The 26,609-nt window shown below is 36.7% G+C and overlaps 1 protein-coding gene across 3 annotated transcripts; it reads right to left on the bottom strand.

The window, feature by feature from the left end:
• Positions 1–1,062: 1,062 nt before the first annotated feature.
• si:dkey-183c6.7 lies at positions 1,063–25,835 on the bottom strand. Of its 3 annotated transcripts, XM_073908384.1 has the most exons (10): positions 23,587–23,760; positions 23,410–23,474; positions 23,049–23,315; positions 21,959–22,148; positions 20,311–20,439; positions 20,026–20,218; positions 17,005–17,152; positions 1,603–1,734; positions 1,475–1,524; positions 1,063–1,371 (listed from the first exon to the last, which is right to left on the bottom strand). In XM_073908384.1, the coding sequence occupies exons 3-10, from the start codon at positions 23,161–23,163 to the stop codon at positions 1,195–1,197; spliced, it is 1,134 nt and encodes a 377-aa protein (XP_073764485.1). In that variant the 5' UTR covers positions 23,164–23,315; positions 23,410–23,474; positions 23,587–23,760; the 3' UTR covers positions 1,063–1,194. The 3 variants fall into 3 exon arrangements, with proteins under 3 accessions (XP_073764485.1, XP_021333463.1, XP_073764486.1); XM_021477788.2 differs by lacking the exons at positions 23,410–23,474; positions 23,587–23,760 and adding an exon at positions 25,724–25,835; XM_073908385.1 differs by lacking the exon at positions 23,410–23,474 and having other exon boundaries at positions 23,587–23,751.
• Positions 25,836–26,609: the final 774 nt, after the last annotated feature.

Genomic DNA, 26,609 nt, shown 5'->3' with positions numbered 1-26,609 from the left:
TGTCAGCTAAGAACAGGAAACTGAGGCTGAAATTCACACAGGCTCACCAAAATTGGACAATAGAAGATTGGAAAAACGTTGCCTGTTCTGATGAGTCTGGATATCTGCTGCTACATTCAAATGGTAGGGTCAGAATTTGGCGTCAACAACATAAAAGCATGGATCCGTCCTGTCTTGTATCGACGGTTCAGGCTGCTGGTGGTGGTGTAAAGGTGTGGAGGATATTTTCTTGGCACACTTTGGCCCCATTAGTACCAGTTGAGCATCGTGTCAACACCACAGCCTACCAGAGTATTGTTCCTGACCATGTCCATCATTTTATGACTACACTGTAACCATCTTCTGATGGCTGTTTCCACCAGGAAAATGCACCATGTCATAAAGCGTGAATAATCTCAGACTGGTTTCTTTAACATGACAATGAGTTCACTTTACTCAGCTGGCCTCCACAGTCACCAGATCTCAATCCAATAGAGCACCATTGGGATGGGGTGGAATGGGTGACATCATAAATGTGTAGCCGACAAATCAGCAGCAACTGCGTGATGCTATCATTTCAATATGGACCAAAATCTCTGAGAAATACTTTTAGTACCTTGTTAAATCTATGCCACGAAAGATAAAGGCAGCTCTGTAGGCAAAAGTGGGTTCAACTCGTTACCAGTAAGGCGTACCTAATAAAGTGGCCGGTGAGTGTATATATATCCAGAGACACATGGTTCATTTACATAATACAATATTTTATATATGTATACAAAAGCAATTTAAAGTTTTTTTTTTATAGTTTCTACGTTTTTTACATTTACAATTCCCAAAATGTTATTCTGTTATAAGACAGCAGATTATTCTTTTAATTTTAATTAACTTTATTTGAAATTTACTAATATTTATGAAAATACAATTCATTTATACGTTTATAACAACAACATGGTTAGCATGATTTTGTTTTAGAGAATATAAAATTGGACAAAAGGACAGAACTTAAATGCATTTTCAGTATTCTTATTACAACATTTAAAAAAACATTTATTTGAAATAGAAATCTTTTGTAACACAATAAAAGCCATTTTTGTTACTTTACTTGATCAATTAAATTCACACTTGCTGAATAAAAGCATTTTATATGTTAAAAAAGCTATGTGCGTTCACAGTTGGGTACTGTTATATTATAAATAATACATACATATGTAAACACTATACATCAGCTGTAGTTGTATTGGTTGCAGACCATTCCTTATGTGAGCGCAAGTTCATCTCAGGTGAGGTTACTTTTCCAGTGGGGATTCTGTGTTCTTTGAGGTTTTTGCCTGTCAGCAACAGTACCAGAGTGCCAATCAGAGTAGCAGCCCAACTGCTTGCTGGGAGACCCACCTGTCCAAGAGGGGAGAAAGAGACAAACACCAGCTGAATGCAGAGCTCAAACCCAGAGGGTGAGCAGGACAGACTGTTTATAGGTGTGTATTTGTCTACTCACAGCTCCTAACAGGTTGCTCAGGGCAATGTCTGTGTAAGCTGAAAGCAAGGCTGCAGAAAGAATGAATAATTTAGTTGCAAGTAAGCAATGAAGTAATGCTACAAAGGAGGGGATGGTGGATTACTCACCACTTGCAACAGATAAGAGAAGTGTTCTCCAACTAAATATAAAAAACGCCCCAACGCCCATGCAGCCCAGAGCCCCATTGAAGCCTGATAGACCAGAATACAGAAATCCGTGCTGTACTGACATAGACAGACCTGCAGGGGGAAACGAAGAGCACTTGACTTCATACAGTTGTTGACTCATATGGTTGTTTATGATGAGTTGTCGTTTTTCTAGTCAGGAAGATTGCCTGCATTCTGGCCAACAACTGCTCACGTTGACAGGTTTGTTTTTATTTATGTGTCGTTGTTGGACTTTTTTCTTAAAAGGGGAAAAAACAGCCATGACTACCACAAAGCAAGATAAACTTGCCTCAGGCTGAAAAAGTAACGTAACGTTACTCTTTCGAAATGTAAATATACTAAAAATAAAACATTTTTTGTTGATGTTGTATAAACATGACAACCACAAATTATTATCATTTTGCTAAAACTACTAACCATAGTTTCACACTTTTAGACTATTTACACATAGTTTTTACAATATTTAATGGTTATTTTTTCGTAAAGGTGGGCAAGAGAGAGAGAGCTTAATTAGTAATTAGTAACAAATGTTTAGTTATATTAGTATACTAGTATTTCTCTAGTGGCTTTGGTGCATTTCTTACAACACTATTTACATTTACACAACAGTTAATGCATTTCTCAAAATAGTCATTTGTGCACATTATAGTAGCAGTTTCTCAATTCTTTCAACAAATTGCAGATGCTTTTGTACATGCATCAATTGCTTTTATACAACTCTGCTGTTTTCTAACATCATTTGCTTATGTCATGTCAGTCAAAATGAACTAAACTTGTTAATGCTTAATAGTCATTCCATATAAAACTAATAGTTCTCATTTCATTACTTGAGAGTAATTACTTACTAAAATGTTAAACTATTGACAACTAGTTAAACTTTTTTGTAAGTAATTACTAATCTGTCAAGCTAATTATATATATATATATATATATATATATATATATATAAAACATTTAAATATTTTGTTCCTCAAAATTTCTTCTAAATTGAACAATTTCATGAATGATTTACAGATATGTTGTAGGTTAAATTCCGATATGTACAGTTGTGCACAGCTCTACCCAAAGGAAGTTTATGTTTGTTGTAAATAAGGGTGTTTTTATTCTTTTGCACAATGCTGTGAATAAATTGGAATTGTAAAAAGCAAATGCAGTAAAAATGTGAACCATACATATTCAGTGTCTTGTACTCAGATACCTCACTAAATGCAGTGATGTCTAACTTTGCTGTAGTTTTCAAATGTCTGTGCAAACAGTATATAGTGCTGTCTTAAACATTTTCATGAAGTGTCACCAAAATCTGACTTTATTGCATTGGAAAAGACAGAATAAATTGTCATAATGAAAACATGGCAAAGCCATTTGACTGTCTTGTTCATTAACAATGGTCTCTGGACTTTTCATCCTGATGACACTGACGGAGTGACACTGTGTGGAGTCTGTATGTTCTCCTCATTTTCGCGTGTGTTTCCTCGGGGTGCTCCGGTTTCCCCCACAGTCCCAAAGACATGCGGTACAGGTGAACTGGGTAGGCTAAATTGTCCGTAGTGTATGAGTGTGTGTGGATGTTTCCCAGAGATGGGTTGCGGCTGGAAGGGCATCCACTGTGTAAAAAACATGCTGAATAAGTTGGCGGTTCATTCCGCTGTGGCGACCACGGATTAATAAAGGGACTAAGCCGAGAAGGAAATGAATGAATGAATGAGTATTACATATAAAGTATTTATTACACCTTCCCAAAACAAAGCTTATAAAAATAACTAATTATTTTAATTATTAATTATTGCAACAACTAATTAACCACGGCATTCCTCAACTAACAATAGTTTATCCATTGTAGGAAAACATATTATAAAAAATAAATTCACAAATAAAATAAAGTAAATAAATTAATTATATGGTAATATAATTAAACCATGGTTAATTTTCATAATGGCAGTTACATTTGTACGAATGGATGGTAATTAAATGAGTTTTTCAAAAAGTATTTTCAAATAAAAGAATTGCTAAGATTATTAATGTCACATCTCCATTTAAACATTAATGAAACCTATAATAACAAATTAATCTAAACAATAATTGATTTGTCAGCCATCATAATATTTATATATTTTACATTCGTGTAGCCGGCTCTATTAGCAACCTGCAGAAAATCCTACAGACACAGCCAAATTCAGCAACAGAATGCTGCAAGGAGAACATATGTTTGTCCTGGAATCGATTGGCATTTTAGCATTTCTATCATCCTGAAGTTTTGTGAAATGGGTTTTGGATAAATGCTTAAAATAATGTTTTTGACTCATTCACACCAAGTATGATAACAAAGAGTTTGTTCAAAAGAATTTTCTAATATGCATTCATTTCCTTTTTGGCTTAGTCCCTTTATTATTCTGGGATCGCCACAGCGAAATGAACTGCCAACTTATCCAGCATATAATTTACGCAGCGGATGCCCTTCCATCTGCAACCCATCACTGGAAAACATCCGTACACTCTTATTCACACTCATACAATTTAGCTCACTCATACAATTTAGCTTACTACTACACTACAGACCATTTAGCTTACCCAATTCACCTAAACCACATCTTTGGACTGTGGGGCAAACCCACGCAAAACACAAACTCCACACAGAAATGGCAACTGACCCAGCCAAGGCTCGAACCAGGGCCCTTCTTGCTGTGAGGCGATTGTGCTACCCCCTGCGCCACCATGTTCCCCTGAATTTCCTAATTTATGAAACAATATTAGAGTCCATATAACACAACTATGATGATAAGAAAGACTGGCAAACTATTTTTTAGCTGGTGAATGATAAAAACACTGACAGCAGAATTCTTTCATAGTTTTATTTTTTCTCTGGTAAGTGATCATTCTGTAAATATTATTAGCATCACATTACATGAGCCAAGGCTATGAGATGAATGGAAAAGATACAGGATTGGCTATTCCTCCATAATTGCACATGCAAAGAAGAAACAGATTTTACATATCACAGAAATAGTAAGGCTAGCATGCTTTTTTGAGCAACTCTAAAATCCATGTTGCGTTGATAGCAAGTAACCCATTAGTTTGACATGTATGTTAATATTATTACTGCATATAGGAGGTATTATATATCTGGTATGATGTAATTTCTCCTTTGGATTGGTTTAATTGGACGTTTTACTAGGGAATTTAGAGAATAATATTTGCTGTCTGGGATTTTAATTGTAGCCCTGATTGTGGTCTGTAGGTGGCAGTGTATATTCATTACTGTTTAGTCTATAGTTGCTGCCCCTAGGTTCCTGTCCAAGCTTTCAGACCTCACCATCCGCCCACCATTCCCTAGAGCTTTCTTTTATTTCTCTCCCTAATGCTCTCTCTCTCTTTCCTTTCTTATGCATTTCCTTCACAGCTAGAAGCTATTTGATAAACATGCCTCTTGAGAGTTCTTATTTACGGTTTCTCATATTCTACGTTTTGCTTAAGCAAGCAAGGCTTAGGAAGATACAGTTATATTACTCAGCAATGCTGTTTGTAAATATAAATGTACTTAAATTTGACCTAAGCAATTGTGGGGACCTTATGATAATCCATTATGATACTGTCTTTCTGCCAGAAGGCATCCATCCATCCATCCATCTATCTATCTATCTATCTATCTATCTATCTATCTATCTATCTATCTATCTATCTATCTATCTATCTGTCTGTCTGTCTGTCTGTCTGTCTGTCTGTCTGTCTGTCTGTCTGTCTGTCTGTCTGTCTGTCTGTCTGTCTGTCTGTCTGTCTGTCTGTCTGTCTGTCTGTCTGTCTGTCTGTCTGTCTGTCTGTCTGTCTGTCTACTAGCTATAGAATGATTCAGATGCCTGTAGATCTACTTTTAGTAGTAATGGTATAAAGGGAACCTATTATGCCCCTTTACACAAGATGTAAAATAAGTCTCTGATGTCTCCAGAGTGTGTATGTGAAGTATCAGCTCAAAATACCCCACAAATAATGTTTTCTAACTCTTTGAAGCTGCCCCTTTTATGCTTTGATCCTAAGAGGCCGACCATTTGCATTTCATTCATTCATTCTTTCATTCATTCATTGATTCTTTTTCTTGTCGGCTTAGTCCCATTATTAATCCGGGGTCACCACAGTGAAATGAACTGCCAACTTATCCAGCACATTTTTACGCAGCGGATGCCCTTCCAGCCGCAACCCATCTCTGGGAAAACGACCCTTAATGAACGGCTAAATACTGTGTGCCGCGGGTCCGTGTCTCACAGCTTGGCACTGGCAGGTCTGCCTTGCTTTCGGAAAGCACATGCACTGCAGTCATGAATAATTAAGAAGCCCGCTCTTCTCATAGGATAAGAAAATTCAGCTATAAATAATAATGAGAAACTGACGCGTCATCTTTGCACTTGCAGTTTTGCGCTACAGTACGTCACTGATTTTGATCTCGCCCCAAAACTCATTTTACACCCAGAACCTGAAATTAGCTGACAAATACTCAAAAATTTTTCCTACAATTAAAGCTAACAGGTGCTAACATTGTCGTAACTGATGCTCAACACACACTAATCTGTTAAAATCTCAAAAAAAGTACTCGAGGGTTTCGTAAACCTTAAAAGTTCTTGTTTTCTATATGAGAGGACAATAGCATTTTGATTAGCAGTGCCGAGACCTGCCTAAATTAGATGAATTTTTGATGTCCTGATAAGAAAAAATTGAAAATTCAAAGGATGTCCTAACTTTTTAATCTGCCTATATATTGGCTATTGGCTTACAAATGTTTCTACACTCTCAGAACTAAGGTTACAAGGGCTGTCACTTTTGCAGAATCTTTTCAAAAGATACATATTTGTACCTGAAGAGTCCATATTGGTGATTTAAAGGGAAATTTAGGTGCATTTGGGTATATGTACCTCTGACGTACCTTTTGAAAAGGTACTGCTCCAGTGACAGCTCTCGTACCTTTATTTCTAAGAGTGCACTGATTGGTTATAGATAAAAATTGATTATATGTAAAAAAAAAAATCAATTAAATTAAATTCATGTTTATTTCTATAGCGTGTTTACAATGTAGATTGTGTCAAAGCAGCTTAACATAGAAGTTCTAGTAAACTGAATCCGCATCAGTCCAGTTTTCAGAGTTGAAGTCCAGTTGAAGTTCACTTCAGTGTATTATAAATGTCACTGCTAAAAGCCCAAATATGACAAAAAGCCTAGGCAATAAATATTTATATGTTGCTTTAACTTATTTTAATACATTTATCAGATTTCAACTACAACTTTTAAACCACACAAAGCTTAACTTAATATTTTTAGTCAGTTTGATTGATGTAAGCTGAGATGACTAGAAAAGCTAGATTCAACTGAAAATGTTAAGGCAGCAAGTTTTTTTTACAGTGTACAGTAGGTATCGACCAACATTTCCATAGCAATGCATCCCTATAAGTATAAATTAATTCTCACTGGCCCCAAACTTTTGATCTGTATAGTATATACAAAACCATCATTGAACATTTCTTTAAAAAAGCTTAGAAAAAAGGCTAAATACATTTTTATATACTCTTTTGTTCGACATTCATTAACCTTTGTGTGCTGTTGGGGATATTTTCATCCACTCTGAAGTGATTTTGAGTTATAATTTAGCCACATCTTTCTCTGAGTTTCAGCAAATGGAGTGATTTTTGGTGACAAATCTTATTTTGACACATATTTTGGGAACATGCTTTGAAATTTTTCAAAACACATTTTTTAAACAGTAGAAATTATATATTTCATCTCTTCCCAACAGGGAAAACCACCAACAATCAAGAATGCGTGATTAAATGGTGTCAAGGCTTTGCATTTAAAAAATGTTATTATAATGGAAGTTAATTTGGCAAAACAGCCACTAACATACAGAACGGGTGGTCAATTTGAGCAATACACATGGATACACACTGAAATATTCAGCAGCATTGAAGGAAAAAAGAGCCTTGACTTGAACATCAGCACAAGTGCATCTTTCTGACTGCTCTTTTGGGACTCTTTATGTTTCTCGGTTTTATAGCGAAGGGCTCCTCAATAAGAGATGCCAATAAAAGAGCTCTGAGATGAAACCGTGGCATCAGCAGCAGGAGGGAGGACAGGACACACCCTGATCACTCGCTTTCTCTTCCCGTCTGAACAGGAAGGCAATGTGACCCATGAGACTCATACCGTCTGCTCACTCCCGCTTTCTCTCACGTATTCGCTTCAGTTTTTATAAACAAATGTTGTTTTTGTAGCGTCATTGGAGTCACTTTACATGGTTCTGCATTCTCACATAAGGAGCCTGTTGACAGATTTATATATTTCAAGCTGTTGCAAATTGGTAAACATCCGCAGACGACTTAGTAATTGTAAAACAGATTGCGTTACGTGGAAAATTTCTATTTTCATGATTAGTGTATCACTGAAAGAGTTTGAGATTTGAGGAATAAAAGCAAAAGACAAGCGTGCACTTGATGTTGGATGCTGCAGGGAATCTGTGTCAGGGTGAGAGCGGATTCATCGCCAATGCAAATGCTGTGAATCACAGTGCACACAGTATTTCTTCTGGTGTTTCCATAACTCACTTTTCTCTCTCTCTGATGCAGTTATGCAACAATACAATGCAGTCATATATGATATCTATGCAAGTCTGTAACCTAAACTCAAGATCCATGACCCAGAGGGAATTCTATCTTTTTTTTCAGCATCACCATGGTTACAGGCTTCTCTTTGTGCATATGTGTGTGCGGGATCATCATTTGTGAACCCGTACAAACTTCAGTGGGTTTATACAATGAGTCATATAGAGAGGACAGCATGAACAGCAGATCACATTATCAGTGGACCACACTTCACGCTGTGGAAGGATTAAGAGTCCCTGTACAGTATCAATTTGGTAAAATCTCTGGACAAAAGAATATAAAGAAACTTTGGCATTTTCACATTTGGTCGTCTTTAACTCTGGATTAAAGGGAGAATTCACCCCAAAATGTACATTTAGTGCATTTACTGCATTAAAATTCTCTGTATTTACCCTTTATTTACTCACTTTTTGAGTATCTTTATTGTGCTGAGCACTAAAGAAGACATGTTGAAGAATGCTGAAAACCTGTAACCGTTGACTTCTATTATAAAACAAACAAATACTATGGAAGTCAATGGATACAGGTTCTCAACATTTTTTTAAATATCTTTTTTGTGAGACATTCATAAAGGTTTAACAAAATAGTGGTTGACTAAATAATGGCAGAATTGCAATTTTTGGGTGAACTATACCTTTAATGGAATTATAGGTTATTTATTTTGCGTCACATGCTCATGACTTTCCTAGGGCAAACGTATAATTCTGGAAATTCATACATGATTTTTGGCATTTTTAGCACCTAGACTGCAGCTCTGCACAAGAAGTTTGGCCAGAAGAGAAATTGTCATGCCCAACTGAGCCTGGTTTCTTCACCACCATCGCCACTGGCTTGCTTGGTTTGAGACTTGTGGAGCTACGGTTTGATGGATTTGCTCTTGAATGTTTGGACTTTCATCAGTGAAAATTAAACCACACTGAACTGAACTGAACTAAACTTCAACTCTGAAAACTGGACAGCAATCTACTAGAACTTCTATGTTAAGCTGCATTGACACAATCTTTGTAAAAATGCTACAGAAATAAAGATGACTGATGTTTCACACACACACACCAAACCTTGGGTTAACAGCCTGTTTACCCCAAAGACAATAACAAGAAAAAGTATATTATTTTAAAAAAATGTTGAGAATAGCAGACGCCATAGTAGAACACAGAGAGTAGGAATCAGTTCATGTTTTTATTTTCCAGCAAGTAAAAATCCTATTGACTTTTTTTTTACCCCTTTTCAAGATTTAAGATAAGTCTTTTGTGTCTCCAGAATGTGTCACAAGTTCCAGATTGTTAATTATTCCTTTTAGAATGTTGGAATTTTCTGCTCTGAACCCTATATAGGTGTTTTTGTTGTGTGTGCCTTTATTGCTAGTTCTCCCCACACACCGTTCCCACGTGCCTGTCAGTGTCTCCGTTTCCAGCTTTGTCAGATAAACAGCACAGTGGCAGACATGAAGGAAGCAAATCTCTTGTTGATATTATTATACGCATTACTACGGAGACATGTTAATACACGGCTATTAATCAATTCGGTGGGTGGGGAAACCACACTCATACTTCATGTTGCAGTCAGCCCTAAAATAGGAGGGATTTGGATCCTATTTTAACGTCAGGAAGCGCACTTACTTATAATAAAGAGAATGCTATCATGCATTAATAAAGTTTTTGATTTTGTTGTTAACCTGAATTTGTATTTTTAAATTGTCACTAATTAGATGAACGCTGAAAATGACATGTTTACATAAAATCAATAGCCCAGTTTTCGTCCTAAAATGAAGTGAATACTCTCAAAAATCAAATGGAAATTAGGAGGATTTCGATCAAGTTGTTAGAGTGGCTGACTGTTGTATTGGTAACCTAGCAACCAAGAGTAAACAATGCAAGCTTAATGATCACACTACATCAAATAATCATATTAACCCTTTTTTTTCTATCTCGCACAAATCAAAAATCACCTCTAGTTAGCCAAAAATACCTTTCTTCCAAAATTTTTGGGTATTTCCATCTCTCGTTTCTCATGCGTTAACTTCAAAATATGCATTAAAACTGGGAGATTAAAACCCAATTATTATTTACTATGGGCTTTATCCTGAATGTATTACTCTGGACTACACAGATAAAAATTACTCTGTAATGAAGTAAATACAGAAAAAAAAAAACATACGTTTGGTTGGTTCATTCTGCTGTGGCGACCCCGGATTAATAAAGGGACTAAGCCGAAAAAGAAAATGAATGAATGAAATTTTTTATCAAAATATCATTCTACTCATTTAAACTCATCTCCTCCTCCTCAATCCACTGCAAGGTTGCATTAATTTTTGATTAAAAACCTCCACATCTCACAATCTAATCAGCCGCCAATAGACTGAACAGGAAATAAAACAGCTCATGTAATTAGTTTCAGGTTATGAGGCTGACAATCAACACGTTCAGCATTATTTAGGATACAAGACAAGCAGGCACAGGATCTGCACATCAACTTGATCGTGATTGGGAAGAACTCAAGTACAATATGAGTGAGAGTACAATCTAGTAATGAGACTCGACTTTTTCTCTGTAGGCTTCTCTCTCGTAAAATACAGATGTAATTTCACACTGTAGTAAGAGAGAAATTCTACACCGCTCAGAAGAGAGTGAACCGTTAATCAATGAAAAAAGAGCAGGATGGTAAGATGAGTGGAGGGAAGAGAGTGGTATTGATTTAAGGGCGAGGAGAATGATCAGCATGTATGTGTGTGTGTGTGTGTGTGTGAGGAACAGTGTTGGACTTATTGTAGTTAACATCTAATCATTCCTATAGAAATTTTTGTGCTTGCAAGTTTTGAGGGATAGATTTTGCTTTTATACAAGTTGGTCTTGTGAACTTGCACGGCTGACAAACACAAAAGTGTCTTGATTTGAAAGTGATTAGTGTGTGAGCTCTTCTTTATGCATCTAAACACTACTGACAATGGATAATGGACTTTTTGCGAGTAAAATGTGGCAGAATCTGAATTCTTTTGAGGCCTTCTGGAACATGGATATGTTTTTTTGCCGTTGGTCAGGAATACTTGTTGTTTTGCTGCAAAATGTAGTTTGGTCCTTAAAATGGTTTGATGTCCAACTAAACAATGACCAATGTAACACCCATATTAATGACCAATTAAACACCCATATTGTTTACAATTTTTTAAAATATATTTTTAGATTATATTATATGAGTACTTGTATTTGTTGTAATTTCTTTTTAAAATTAAAAAATTTGTATCAATATTATATGTATTAATATTATATGCACCTAGGTTCTGAGAGTAACGCAATTTCGCTTCTCTGTATGTCCTGTACATGTGGTTGAATTGAGAATAAAGCTGACTTTGATAAAAAAAAAAAATACATACATAGGGCTGCACAATAATCGAAATGAAACGTAAATGTGATCAAGCTAAACTGCAATTGTCATGCACATATTGTCCTGGAAGCATGGTTCTGTGATCAGTGTTAAATATTCTCTGAAAGCCAGAGGGCCCTCTTGTGTAAAACTCCAAAATACAAATACACCAAAATCTCAGTAAATCCCCATAGCGGTTGCTGATAAAACAAGATTTACAAACACGACTAATAAACACAGGTGTGTGGAATCTTCTTACAGAAATATTTTGTTCAAATACTCAACTAAAGTTATAAAATGTGTTTTTTTTGACATGCATTCAGATGTTTTAAATTCTGTTTGTTTATTCGGATAGCACCTTTTTAATGGAATAAAATCGTGGTCATAAATATTTTGTGCATAAATAAAATTAATGCATCTGTAATTATAAAATCGTAACTAATAACCTTAACTTTCTGAATTTGATTGCAATTTAATAATGTGCAACTTTTGTTAATCTGCTTTGAAACAATAATTATTTTAAAAAGTATGGAATAAAATCGCTGTCATAATTTTATTGTGCGTAAATAAAGTTCACGCATTTGTAATTATAATAACGTAAAGGAAAACAGAGCATACTCGTAATTATTACGAGGGTACAATTCCAAAACCTGCGATTAAAACAGACACAGATACGACATTTTTTTTGTCCATTTATATATGACTGAAAAAAATTACGATGGGTGACACTGTTGCCACACAACTTTAAACACCTTATAAAAGAGAATTTTGTATAATAGGCCACCTTTAAAAATACACATAAACTTGTATTCATTTTAACATTTAATGGTTCTTCAATAATAAGTTCTAGTTTGCTAATTTGGTGAAGTTTATTTATAGACTAATATTGAGATGATCACACGCTTATGATTGTTTGCAGCCAGCTCTGCATTATTCAATTTATGATTCACCAATCAGACGATTTCTAAGCCACTATAAATACCAGTTCCATATGACAGCCATCTTCGTTTTGAAAAATCCCTCCTTCCACCCCTACTCCTCCTCCTTTCCTAGATGGGTGGCACGGTGGCCCAGTTGTTAGCACTGTTGCCTCACAGCAAGAACGTCATTGGTTCTAGTCCTTACCAAGCCAGCCGACATTTCTGTGCAGAGTTTACACATTCTCCCCATGCTCACATGGGTTTCCCCCGGGTCGCCTGGTTTCTTCCCAGCATCCAAAAAAATGCAACTTAAGTTAATTGACTAATACAAATCAGCACCATAGACATGCTCCTAGTAAGTACTTATCTCTTAAGAGCAATCACTATCTGTTCATTAGCTACTACAGCAGGGGAGTTCTCGAGATCTACCTGAGCTCAAACTCCCCTCTCGCCTGGCAAACGGGAGGGAGCCCCGGGCTCGTGGATATTATGAGCTCAGGGCTCTCTCCCAGGAAAGCATGCCAAACACGCTTTATAATCAATCATCAGCTTAGTGTGAACTCTTGAAATGCTTAAAAACATTGAAAATATTGAAAAAAGAAATGGATAAAAGATTTCTTGCTGAATTTAGGTAAGATTTTCTTTCTTTCTTACTTTTAAAACAGTAAAACCTGACTAAAGCCCCAACTTTTGAACAGTGGGGTAAGTGTGAGGGCCCTGGTGATGTTCAGCTTTCTTCATCAGTCTCAGTGTGTTCTGCCTGAGGTTTTGGAGGCTCTTGACAGTCTGAAACACTGCACCGGCCCATCCATAATCCAGCACTGCCTTCTCTGCTTCTCTCTCCATCTGTCTCCCTCACTTCAAACCCCCTAACAATCTGAACCCCTTCCAAATTAAATTTCAATGTTCTGCTGACACACAGACACAAGGAGAAAGCCAAAAGGAGTTTTTCCTTTCTAAAATCAACCCCCTCAATACTAGAAAGAGCAACAGTCTCCATCTCATACACACACACAGACACACACACAAACACACACACATTGTGAGTCTCAGATAATCTCAAAGACTCTTTTATGGAATATTACATGAGAGCTTTGAAGTTTGGGAGTGTGATTCACACTGCAGGGGATGAAACGAAACAGTGTGTATGATGTGTGTGGGTGATGTGCTGGAAATAAGGTGTCTTACTTTGGTCTTACACCTCACATGCACACACACACACACACACACACAAACAGACAGAGTCTACCCCTCCTCGGTAGTGTCTTTGTGTCTGCGATGACTCATATGTTTCTGTATGCCCGTGTATGTATAATATAACAGAGCAATAGAGAAATGTATGAGAGGGAGAGAAATATATGAGTTGCAGGGTAAGAACACCTCTCAGTCTCAGGGTGGGAAACGCAGCAGTAAAACTGGCTAATTATCAAGCGGCAGGCGCAAATGATGGTCTTCTGCATAGTGGGCGTTTGAGGAAATCTGTTTGCAGCCTGCTTGAGCTGAGTAAATCACAGCTACACGGCCAGAACGCTCAGCATTAAACCACAAACAAGATTTAGCCACAAATATCTGATTCGTTCTCCATTCAAGCATGTTGTTTCTATCTCAAATATTTTCCAACCACCATGGAGACACGCTAAAGGAAAATTAACTGGATTTACTCCGATTTGTCTCCTTAAAGCTCAAAGGCATTCAACGTTTTGTCAAAGGGATAGTTCTAGATTGTCATTTACTCTCCTTTTGCTGGTTTCAAACCAGTTTGAGTTTTTGTTTGTTTGTCTTATGGGTGTCACAGTGGCTCAGTGGAAAGCATTGTCACCTCACAGCAGGAAGGTCGCTACTAGCCCCACAGTAGAAACGCGACATGATTTCGGCCTCACTGCTCAACCTCCCGGGCGATTGGCCCGGCCTGGCCCGATATAAGCCCTGGTTCGCACTGGCCTGATAGTGGAAATGCGGCTACTGATTTGAGTCTCGGCTGGGCCAGTTCCCAGTTGGGCATTTCTGTGTGGAGTTTGCATGTTCTCCCTGTGTTTCTGTGGGTTTGCTCCGGGTGCTCTGGTTTCCCCCACAGTCCAAAGACATGCGCTATAGGTGAATTTTGATTAGGTAAAAATTAGTCTTAGTGTGTGAATGTGAGAGTGTATGGATGTTTCTCAGTACCGGGTTGTGGCTGGAAGGGCATCTGCTGCACAAAACGTATGCTGGAATTGTTGGTGGTTCATTTTGCTGTGGCAACCCCTAATGAATAAGAGACTACGCTAAAGGAAAATGAATAAATGTTGCCCTATTAGAGTCAATGGTTTCCGGTCTCAAACATTCTTCAAAATATTTTCTTTTGTGATCAAAAAAAAAAATGTTGAACAAATGATGGCAGAATTTATCATTTATTTTTGGGTAAGCTATCCCTTTAAAATAATATATTGATGTTTATGTAAATATGAGATAAATATGGTAATAAGCTCTTAAATCTTGAGTCTGAATGACATTGTTTTAAAAATTCCATCTTTTAAAATTTTAATGAGAAATTCTGAGTGAGATTTTTGGTCTCAGGGATCTGCTTCATTCATTCTTCATTTATTCTAGCTCTTGAGCTAAGGAAACTTTTGAGATACACTCTTACAAAGAAATGTTACCAGAGAGGGTTTATGCAATGATGACTTAAAAAAAAACATTTTTGGTTCCTCAGAGAAGCTTCTGTTCTAAACTTTTCTTAAAAAAAAAAAAAAAAGCCATTTATTTTTAGTGTGAAGATCATTTGAATTATTTAAAGACATTTTTTTCCCACTTATAGACTATAGAATCTAGTAATGACATTTGGGGGTGAGTGTATTCTCTTAAAATAAAAGATTCTAAAATCAAAGGTTTTCACGGAGAACCTATAACATCCATGGAACCTTTTAATCCTACAAAAGTTTCTCAGTAAAACAGTTCTTTATTGTGAAACTGTTCTTCGCACAATGAAAAAAAGTGAATTAAGGCCCTAGAGTTAAGAAGGTTCCTGGGTATGTCAGGGTATTACAGACGTTTCTGTAGGAACTTTTCCTCTGTTGCTAAACAACTTAGCCTATCAAGGACTTTTGTTTGGTCAGCGGAAAGTCAGGCTGCTTTTGAAAGGATCTAACAGTTAATTTGTTGTTCACCAGTGTTAAGAGCTCCTAACTTTACTCTTCCATTTAAGTTAGATATCAGCGCAGTGGGAGCTGGGGCTGTGTTGTTGCAGGAGGATAAAGAAGAGATTTCCATTCAATAAGTGTTTTCTTTAGGAAGTTTAATAAGCACCAGTGTAACTATGCAACTATTGAGAAGGAGGCTTTGCTGTTGTTGTTGGCGTTACAACATTTTAAGGTATTTGTTGGGTGTACCTCCTATCCAATCCTCTCACTTTCTTGTGTCAAATGTACAACCTGAATCAAAGGCTGATGCAGTGGGCTTTAGTGGTTAAAAAATACAACATTGAGATACGATACAAGAAAGAAGTGGACAATGTGATCGCTGATGCACTGTCTAGAGCGTAACTAACTCCATATTCTTTTGAATGTACAAGCATTATTATTGAGGGTATAATGTTTGACAGGGGTGGGGTGTTGTGTGCCTGGGGGTGCTGCTCTGTTGTTCCCTCCTCCTCCCCTTTTCATTTTCATTTGCTGCCTGCTGTTCTTCTAAAATCTAGGTGTTCCGATTGGCTTGTGGAGTTTTCACGAGTGGACCAATCAGAAGAGTATAAGGGTCATTTAAGCACTCCAGTGACGATTCTGTGCAGACTGGGGTGGTGGTCCTTTGTCTCTTGTCACTGCTCTCTCTCTCTCTCTGAAATTTATGTGCCTGTCCTGTTCTCTGGTTTGCTTCAGTTTTTTTGTTGTACATACCTGTATATTCAGAACATACAAACTAAATCTGCTTAAATCTAAGGGAATTGTATGTCACGTGACTTGTATTTTACATACACATAGCTAATTCTCTGTTAATCCATAAGGTAAGAAGCAGGTGCTACTCTTTGTATGTTTTTCCAAAAAGTGCAGTTTAGTGAGGGATGTGTGATGCCAAAGATGCTTATTTGAAGACCTTTTCACTGATAGCTTCTACACTGAGCCAAAAAAAAAATAATAATAAATTCTCTATGGCAGTGGTGCTCAAACCTGTTTCTGGAGATCGAACTTCCTGCAAAGTTCAGCTCCAAACCTGATCAAACACACCTGAACCAATTAATTAGGACCTGAACAGCACTTGATAATTACAGGCAGGTGTGTTTGATAGGAGTTGCAACTGAAATCTGCTGGAAGGTCGATCTCGAGGAACAGGGTTGCTCAGACCTGCTCTAAGGCATAACTGTGAAAAATGTTTTTTGGTTCTTCCAGGCAGTGTGTAAGTCTCACTAGTGACTGCACTAGCACTTCCTAGATATTCCTTGTTTGTTTCTGGCTTACCTGCCATAGTGCTCATCACAGACCCAAGGAGGGCGTTGATGGCCAGAATGGGTGAAAAGATGAAAACCGCGCCCAGGATAAGCAGAGATGGACCAAGAGTCTCACAGGCAAAGATCTGCCCTACGCCCAACACCACCCCCTGCAGAAGCTGATGAGAACAGCAAACACAACAGCACATGAGGCCTGTTACTACATTTAAGGTATTAACAGTGGTTGACAGAGTACTGAAAAAGCATACTTAAGTACATGTACCATTTCTTGCCTAAAAATGTAGTGCAAATAGAGTAAAAGTATCTGTTGTAAGTATTACTTAAGTAGGAGTAAAAAGTAGTCATTTTAAAAGTACTCAAGAGGAGTTAGTTGTGAGTATTATGCTGTAAAAAGCTTATGCATTTACATGTTATTTTTGGATGTTTGTAAATGTTCTGTAGTGCATTTAGTTATTGCCCAGCAGGCACACAATGTCATAATACGTTAATATTATGTTACATTTAGGTTGTGATGTCAGGTGACCAAAGTTCAATGTCTAGCCAGCATCTAAGGAAAATGATATTTGGATGTTCAATAACAACATCAAATGATGTTGATATTTGGCTGATTTTAGGTTGTTAAAAAGTGACTAAAATTCAACATCATGCCAACATCTAAAACCAGCGTCATATAGATGTCAGATATTGACATTTATTAGACGTCATAGTGGTACCGTCCACACAACGTCAAGCTGTAACATCATTAGATGTTGATATTTGGTAGCTTTTAGGCTGGACATTGATGTTGTCGGCCTAACGTTGGGTTCTGATGTCAATCCTTTTTTCATTACCAAACCAAATGCACTGTCCCCACGACATGGGGTACAACATCAATCTGGTGTCATGATGACGTCTTGTGTTTGTTGGGTGTTTAAGGCCATTTCGGCCATCGTACAGTAAACATCCATCATCATCTTCTCATCAGTGACATGCATTTAAACTCTGGTCTCTGGGCCGATGCGTGTAAAGATTTTGATCTTTATTGACACTTTTAATGCTCCCAAACAGTTTGCTGCAATTATAAAGCGCCCATGTCTTGAAGCAGTTCGTTATGATGCGATTTACCTTATATGTGTGATTTGATTGGACTCGCAGGACTGACTTTTCTAATTCCCATAGACAAGAAAAAAATTAAGTAGCGACTGTAAGCTGAAGGACAGAGTGGAGTAAAAGTATCAATACAGCACTAAAAATGTACTCAAGAGGAAATAAAAGTACACAGTTTTAAAACTACTTAGTAAATTTCAAATTTCTGAGAAAAATTATTAGATTACAGTCATTTGAGTATTTGTAATATATTACTTCACATCACTGGGTATTAGTTTAGAGTAGACAAAATAAATAAGATCCTCGGCTCAGTTGGCGTTTGTATGTTTGCATGTTCTCCCTGCGTTCGCGTGGGTTTCCTCCGGGTACTTCAGTTTCCCCCACAGTCCAAAGACATGCGGTACAGATAAATTGGGTAGGCTAAATTGTCCATTGTGTGTGTGTGTGTGGATGTTTCCCAAAGATGGGTTGCTGCTGGAAGGGTATTCGCTGTGTAAAAACTTGCTGGATAAGTGGGCGGTTCATTCCGCTGTGGCGACCCGGATTAATAAAGGGAATAAGCTGACAAGAGAATGAATGATATATATATATATATAAACTGTCACATTTTAATTTGATGTATGATTTGCTGCACAAATTTTTATAACATCAAACTCCACATGTTTGAACAGTAGAGCAGAAATCGAATGCAATTTATATGACAAGGGCTCATAAATGTTTTTTCTTTCCTGCTCTGATGCTGATGTACTTTATATTGTAACAGGAAGGACAAATCTATTTTTATAGCCATGAGCAATTTGCTTGACTCATAAATGTCTTCACTCCATTTCCCAAAATGAGACTGATGTACACTTTTAAATGTTTGTATCTGCTAACAGATTTCAGTAATACACAAGCATATTGATTAAACAAAATCAGTATGAATATAGATAATTTCCTATATTATCATCATTTTTATCAAATGCTGACTCTGATCCTATATTTTATGAGCAAATTAAACAAGCCAGCTTTAATGGGATTTTTACTCGCATCGAATTTTCATGAAAGTGAAGTAAAAAAAGAAAAGGTATTTTTTTCATTTTTAAAATTTCTTCCCCATTCGCCCGTCATTTCTGAATCAAGCTGTCTCCATGGAGACATGTTAATAGCACCAGACATTACTTGTGCATAAATATGTGTGCTATAAACAGCCCATAATAGTAAGTTGCTATTGTGCATGCCAGAGTGAGCAGATCAGCCATTCAGCCAGCCAGGGTAATGCAATAAACACAAGAATCATCATGACATAAAAGATCTAAACACATACACGCAGGTCTCAGGAGAGATGCGAGATGGAAAGATGATGAAGACAGATGGAGGAAACAACAGACTTTTGTGTGTGAGGACAAAGGAGGTTAGAGAGGCAAAACAGGAAGACGGCAAATAAAAAGGCAAAGCTGCAGTGAATGAGTGGCATGAGAGAGGGAGAATACAATAAAACCTCAGCAAGATGACTGGGTAGATATTTTAGGAACATGAATGGCCCTTTTGCATCATTCACTGTTTTCATCTCTTTTATTTTCATCATGTTTTTGCATTCACTTCATCTTCTCACGTAAACATATGATGATATTCAGTCATTCAATATGTCGTAATAATGAACACGCATGGTACAGCGTATTGTGGGCGCTTTGAATACTGTAAATAATCATTTATTTATTTAAACTTTTAGAGTGTCTTTTGAGAATATTCAGATTGTTGAATTAGTGGTTGTTCATACCAGCACCAAAATGCTTAAAGACTTAATAGGTCACTTGATTAGGTACACCGCACTAGTACCAGGTTTGACTCCATTTTATTCTATATAGAATGTAGTTTTCTAACCATCGTGCAATAAATTTTAATTCAAATGCACAATATTACCTTTTCGAGTAGTAGGAGACTTAGAACACAGCCTCATTCTCACCTGTGGAACATGGAGCCTGGTTTGGTTTGTGCTCTCTGACGCCCCTGGTGGATGGGCAGGATAGTTTGGAAAATAGGGGTTGGAAGTGCCGGTGCAGGCCAGATACAGTACAATGACTGTGTTAAATGGGAAGACGCTCACTGGTAAATCCCAGTGGTCCAGAATTGGAGCCAGACTACTGGAAAAAAAAGTTCTAAGACATGAGAGATACATGTTGGTTATTGGATTTTATGACAAGTAAAAAAAATCTAATAATATACTTAATATGGATTACTTTGGACTTACGTTGCAGCTCCTCCAAGACACACAGGCACCAGGAGCCACCAGTACCAGTCTCCAGCAGAGCTGAACACACCCATCAGCAGAGCCACCAGCATCCCATTAAAACCATGAAGACCACTGGACACCTCCTCACTGCACATACACACAGGTTAGGTCATGTGTGTAAACTGAAATCAGCATATGTTTCCCTTCTAGTGTTTAGATAAAAAAGCCCAATCAATTTTCTACACCTGAATCCTTCTCAAAGAAGAGTTTCTCATTCCAAATTAGATGATATGTGTGTTTTTTTTTTGCTATTAATTAGGATCTTAAAATTGAATTCATTGAATCATTCATTTTATGTCTATGTTATGAAATATTCCACCTTTAGAGTCTGTGTGAACCAGAAGTTGTTGAGATTTTTATTCCAGTGTGTTGATGTACTTCCAACTGAAATTAAATATTAAATGGGGATGGGACTTTATTCTTCACAATCATTCCCTCATAGCAAATAACGGTAAGGAAAGCATGGTTAAAAATATTGTGTATAAAGCTGTCAAACTGACCGCCTCTCCAAAAGTAGAAGCAAATGGTCAGACTTTGAAGATTACCAAAATAATGTTTTTATAATTGTTTACCTAAAGAATACCAATGTGTGCAACATGGTAAATTTTATTTTCTTACAAACTTAAAAAGGCACCTATGATTCAGAATAGGATCCAAATCCCAGTGGTTTTGAGGCCCACCGCATCAATTTATAATGTTAATTCTTCAGTTGTTTTTAAGGATTACATACATGAATGCAATGTAGATTAACACTGTTTACATTTTTACACTTAATTTGTGCTTCTATGGCATATGATAATGATGATGATCAACGCTTTCCCCAAGCGTTGTTGCTTTTTATAGATTTATTTAATACGATTTTTTTATTTGTGTTGTTTTTTACTTTTTGCCCACAAGCAACGCAAGAGGCAGATCGCTAAATGCAGTTGCCATCAATGTAATATGGTAATTGATCAACGTAATTCTATCATCATTTACTCTCTCTTCACTTGTTAAAAAGTTATTTGTGTATATTTCCTCTGTTTCACAAAATAAGATACTCAATATTTACTCTCAATGAGTTTCCAGACAGTGTTTTCAACTGTTGAACACAAATGAAGATATTTTGAGGAAAGCTGAAAACCTTTAATCATTCACTACTATAATATTTGTATTTCTTTTTATGGAAGTAAAGCGGTTATCTGTTATCATTTACTTCTAAATATCTTCTTTCTGTTCAACAGAAGAAATAAACATATAAAAGTTTGGAATCAATCGAAGGTCAATAAAGTAAGCAAAGTTTTATTTTCCCCTTACTAGCCTTTTCAATCTGTCCAAACACAGACATCAATATTTTTTTGGATTATTATTATTTGCTAAAATCACCAGCTGTTGTCCCACCATCGTTCACCTAAACCCCAGCTGCAAAAGCAGTTCATGCTGCAGAGGTTTGTTTGTGTAGCTGTTTCATTCACAGTATTCCTCATACACGTTTTTGTATTTTTTTGCACTTTCTCCAAACATGTGTTTTATTCATGCATCGATGCCTGAGTGAGTATGCAATAATTTGTGCATGTTTTGCTCTATGCATATGCTTTTCTGCATGTGTGACTTAGTAATTCTTTACCAATCCTGTCCCAGGATTATAGCTGTGAAGGTAGAGGCCAAAAGGCCCAGCATCCCCAGCAGAGCCTGCCAGGGGCTCTCCAGCAGCAGCGCTGCCAGAATCACAGCCCCACTCAGGGGATTGTTCAGCAGAATCACCCGTGAGATCCCACGCAAACACCACTCTGCCAGTTGCAGTGGGTAGGGTTTATCTGGAGGAGAGAACGTAGCAAATTAGAGAACGAAATGGAGAAAGTGTTTTTCTAAAAATCCAGAAGAACGTTATATACACTGCCTGACAGACGTCTTGTTGTCGATCCCAGTTGTAAGAGCAGCAAATAATAATTTGACTTCTAGTTGGTCATTTGGAAAAGTGGCAGATGGTAGATTTTTCAAATGAATCATCTGTTGAACCGTGACAAGACTTTTGTCGGGTAGAGTATAAAGTAGGTTTATATAAGTTATGGATACTGTTGTTTCAAACTTGTACAATTTTTCTATGTGATTTGCAAAAGATGTTTATGATATGATCTATCTTCATTTCAGGAATATGAATTAAACTTGCGCTAAAAACTCCATAAAAGCAACCAGGCCTCATAAATCTAATTATATCTCACATAATCTGATGGCACATGAGAGTTTTTTTGATTAAAATTTTATTATTTATTTCACATTTTGCCTTGAAAACCATACTCATCAGTCATTTTCATTATGTATACTAGTTTTTATTTCACAGAAGAATAAAGCAAGATGTGTTTTAAATGATTATAACTTAAAATTGTAATTTTTGAGTAAGTTGTTGGTTTAATATGCACTGGCATATCCTTATGATTTAGGAAAGTTTATTCTATAAAACGTTTTAATAACATAATAGCTTTTAATAACATTCAGATTTTATCCATAGAAATCAAATATGTGCATTCTAGAAAATATGGTAGCAATTATGACAGACAGCTGTTGCGCTAAACAAGATATACATAAGTACATATAGATTTTCGTAGTAGTTTTTTTTGTAGGCTGTACTGTTCTAGTACATTTACATGCAAAAGTAGTGCATTATGTATATTATTATGTTCTGAATATTGTGTAATGTATTAGTAAGGGTCTCTTACCCTGCATGTGAGAGTGTAACTGTTGCATTTCTCCACTGCAGTACAGCAGGGCACTGATGACACGCTGTTTTAGGCCTTCGGACTGCTCCGGTGTGTTTTTTTCTGAAATCCTCATGGTGCCAATCGAAACCGCGTAGCATTTAGGAAGTTTCAGACTCAACTCTGACTAATCCGACTTCTACTGACCTTTTCCTCCTTTTTTTCTCGCCGTCTCCCCAGTCCTTTCTTTCAGACATGCGTTCTGTTCTCTCTCACTTCCTCTGTTCTCTGTGCACATGTACAGGTTAATATCACATCTTAATTAACTCGTGCTGTTACACGTTTTTCCCAACTAGATATACAGTACATGGACAAAGTTCACCTGTGCCATCTTTTGCTTTCCTCTCAATCATTCACATTTTTTGTTACCATTGTGTTTTCCTTGTTCTGTAAAGCAGTGTATTGGAGACCAATCACAACAAGGTGGGACATATTGGCATTCTACTGTTGTTGTTGTTAATTTATCACTTTAGTTCTTACAAAATTATTTTCTCCTTACCTATTTGCAACTGGTTGTCTGTAAAAGGCCAGTAAGGATGCAACAGTCTTTAAAAATACATAGACATTAAAAAGTAAAGGAGAAGAATTTTATTCATGTGTTTGTTTTCTTCAGAGATCTGTATTATGTGTGAACCTGGCTGTGTAGAGCTACATTATGTAATCTGCAGTTATTGCTGAAAGAGGGACCCACAGTTCAGTGTTTGAACACGTCTGTTACATAAAGAGTGTTTGCTGGAACAAAAAGAGATTTACTCTCAATGTAAAAGAGGTCAGTGAGAAAGCAATTTGTAGTCCATGTGAGTCTGTCTACAAATGCGCATACATAAACCTGTTTCTGGTCTTAAGCTGTATAGAGGCAGGTTTTTTTATAGATACCATATTTTTCAGATAATAAGTTACATTTTATTGATCTGGAACCTGCTGTTACTATACGATGTCTTGGGAAATAAATGATGTTTGAGATTTGCATGGCAATACTTCATTGTAAAAAAATTTAATGACAAAAAGTCAAGACAACAAATATTTTTATGTTGCTTTTACTTGTTTATATACATTTTCAGGAAATAAACTAAATGTTTAAGTTATACAAAGTTTATATTTTTAGTCAGTTTGATTGATATAAGTTGAGATTACTACAAAAGTTAGTTTGATTCAACTGTTCAATGGAGGTGAGGATCCAATGGCAGCGTCTTTCTTACACAGAAAATTGTCAGACAGGCAATGGTCAAACACAGGAGCAAACAGTATCATGCGGGCCAATCTGAAAGAGTAGTCGAATCACCGGCGAAATAGGGATGCCTGACGTGATACTGACGTTTCGACACAGTGTTGAGATCCCAAAGTGCAAGTGTTTTGAAACACTGCACTGAAGCATGACTCGAAAGGTCACGTGACTAAGGTGATTCGAAAAACCCAGGTCATGTGAGTAAAGTGTTTCACGAAACACCAGGTCACAAGGCTAAAGTGATTCAAAGCATCAGTCATTTTAGAAGCGTTTAGAGACATGGTGAATCTGAGTTTGACTGACAATCTCATGTAGCGCAGTGTACTGTGGGTGTACACAGAGTAATTATGCTCCAAATGGTCCAAGTTCAATTCTGGACCTACACAAATTCTCTTGTATTTTTGACTTGATGTGCTTTTTTTAACGTTACTTTTTATGACCAAAACAAGACATTTTTATTGTATAAGTGTTTGTTCGGATGTCAGATCAATGTTAAAACAAAACGCGTTACAAGAACAGAGCATTTAAAAACATCTTTAACATATATTACATAACATCTATAGCTGCATCACCCTGGATTCAAACCATTATCTCTGCATGCTAGTCTGGAACTCACATATTCACTAAATCACTAGAAACCTCAACTCTACAATTTGGTGTTTAATACCTCAATTTGCTCAATTGTTTATTTGCTGAAGCTGTTCCAAAGAAATACATTAAAAATACCACTAGCGAAAGATCGGTTCAGGCGGCTATCATCAAAAATCAATAAACAAAGCAAATAATCAAACACTGCAAAGCAAGGAGAAACGCTTCGTGATGCTACAGGTAAAACAAGACTCAGCACTGTGTGTGTGTGCATGTGTGGTGTATATATAATCAATGTAATGGATTTTTTGAGCAGCTTCAGCTGTGTGCGTTTGCACTCAGTCAGGATCAGGAATCAGTGTGTGTGTGGTGCATGCTGGGAGTTGTAGTTTGTTTGGTGGCAGATTTGTAGTTCTCCAGCGATCCGCAGTAGCTAGATCGCTGGTGACTGTAACACATATCCTGTATATATACATATCTAAATGGTTAAAGAAAGCTTTCACTTTAATTTGAAATTTATTTAGGATTTGAATTGATAATAAACTATGTATTTTTATATTGTTAATGTCAATATACATCTGATTATTTATTCAAACATTTTCTATTCCTATTTGTTCTGAATACAGTTAATTTTGTGGAGTGATTAGAATATGATATATGTTTATATTACTTATAAATCTTTCATTTTATTTAGGACTATTAGTTTTCCATTATTTCCAAATGAAATTAGTAAAATTTGACCCAATTTCTGGTTTTGAATTATGACTTATACTCTGACTTCACCAGAGACAATTCAATGACAATCACTTAACTAAATACTTACAATACGGTAAAATATTTCCCTGAAGTATGGTGGTGGCATCTTGTCAAGAAGCTAGTATACCTCAATCACACATGGTCCACTGGTCACATCAACCGAAATGAAACTCCTGAACAGAAAATACATATACTGTACATGTATATCTTGAGTAAAAAAATCAATGTCAACCAAGTCCTCCTCACTAGTGATTGGTTTGTCTCGAATCATGTGACTGATAGTTTTACTCTTTTAAGCACTTTTTGAGATTGTATTGATTCTTTAATCACTGGATGCATGACCTTTGAACTGAGCATCATTAGTCTGCACTTTTTGAAGCATTCAAATGTTGTATCCTTTTACGTTCTATTGAAGCTATTATACATGGTCGTATATGACAATATATAATAATCACAATAGATTTATCATTTGAATTATTGACTTGAGGCCTTTTTAAATAACCGAGTGTCAGCCAGCAGAAATCAGATAGAAATACAGAGACACCAACACAAGCAGAGAGGGAAATCAAAAGTAACTGTTTCCATTGGTTGATGTTTACTTGATATTTTAATTGTATAACTGGATATGTTAATTGCTTAAATTTTTGTATAACCAAAAAGAAAACCAAATGTTGATGTACAACTCTACACTCTAAAGGGCAACATATTGTAACCCAACATTGCATCATGGACAAACACAACTGCTGTGTTAAAAATAATTGAAACGTGGCTAATTGAAAACTTAGTGAAAATAAATTAGCCCAATGTTGGATTTGACCAGGCTCAGTGGTTAGCACTGTTGCCTCACAGCAAGAAGGTCGCTGGTTCAAGTCCCTGCTGGGTCAGTTGGCATTTCTGTGTGGAGTTTGCATGTTCTCCCTGTGTTGACATGGGTTTCCTCCGGGTGCTCCGGT

This window comes from Danio rerio, chromosome 7 (genome assembly GCF_049306965.1).
Source record: "Danio rerio strain Tuebingen ecotype United States chromosome 7, GRCz12tu, whole genome shotgun sequence".
NCBI classification, from domain to species: domain Eukaryota; kingdom Metazoa; phylum Chordata; class Actinopteri; order Cypriniformes; family Danionidae; genus Danio; species Danio rerio.
Note: the sequence above shows the minus strand (reverse complement) of the source record. Positions and strands in the feature narration are given on the sequence as shown.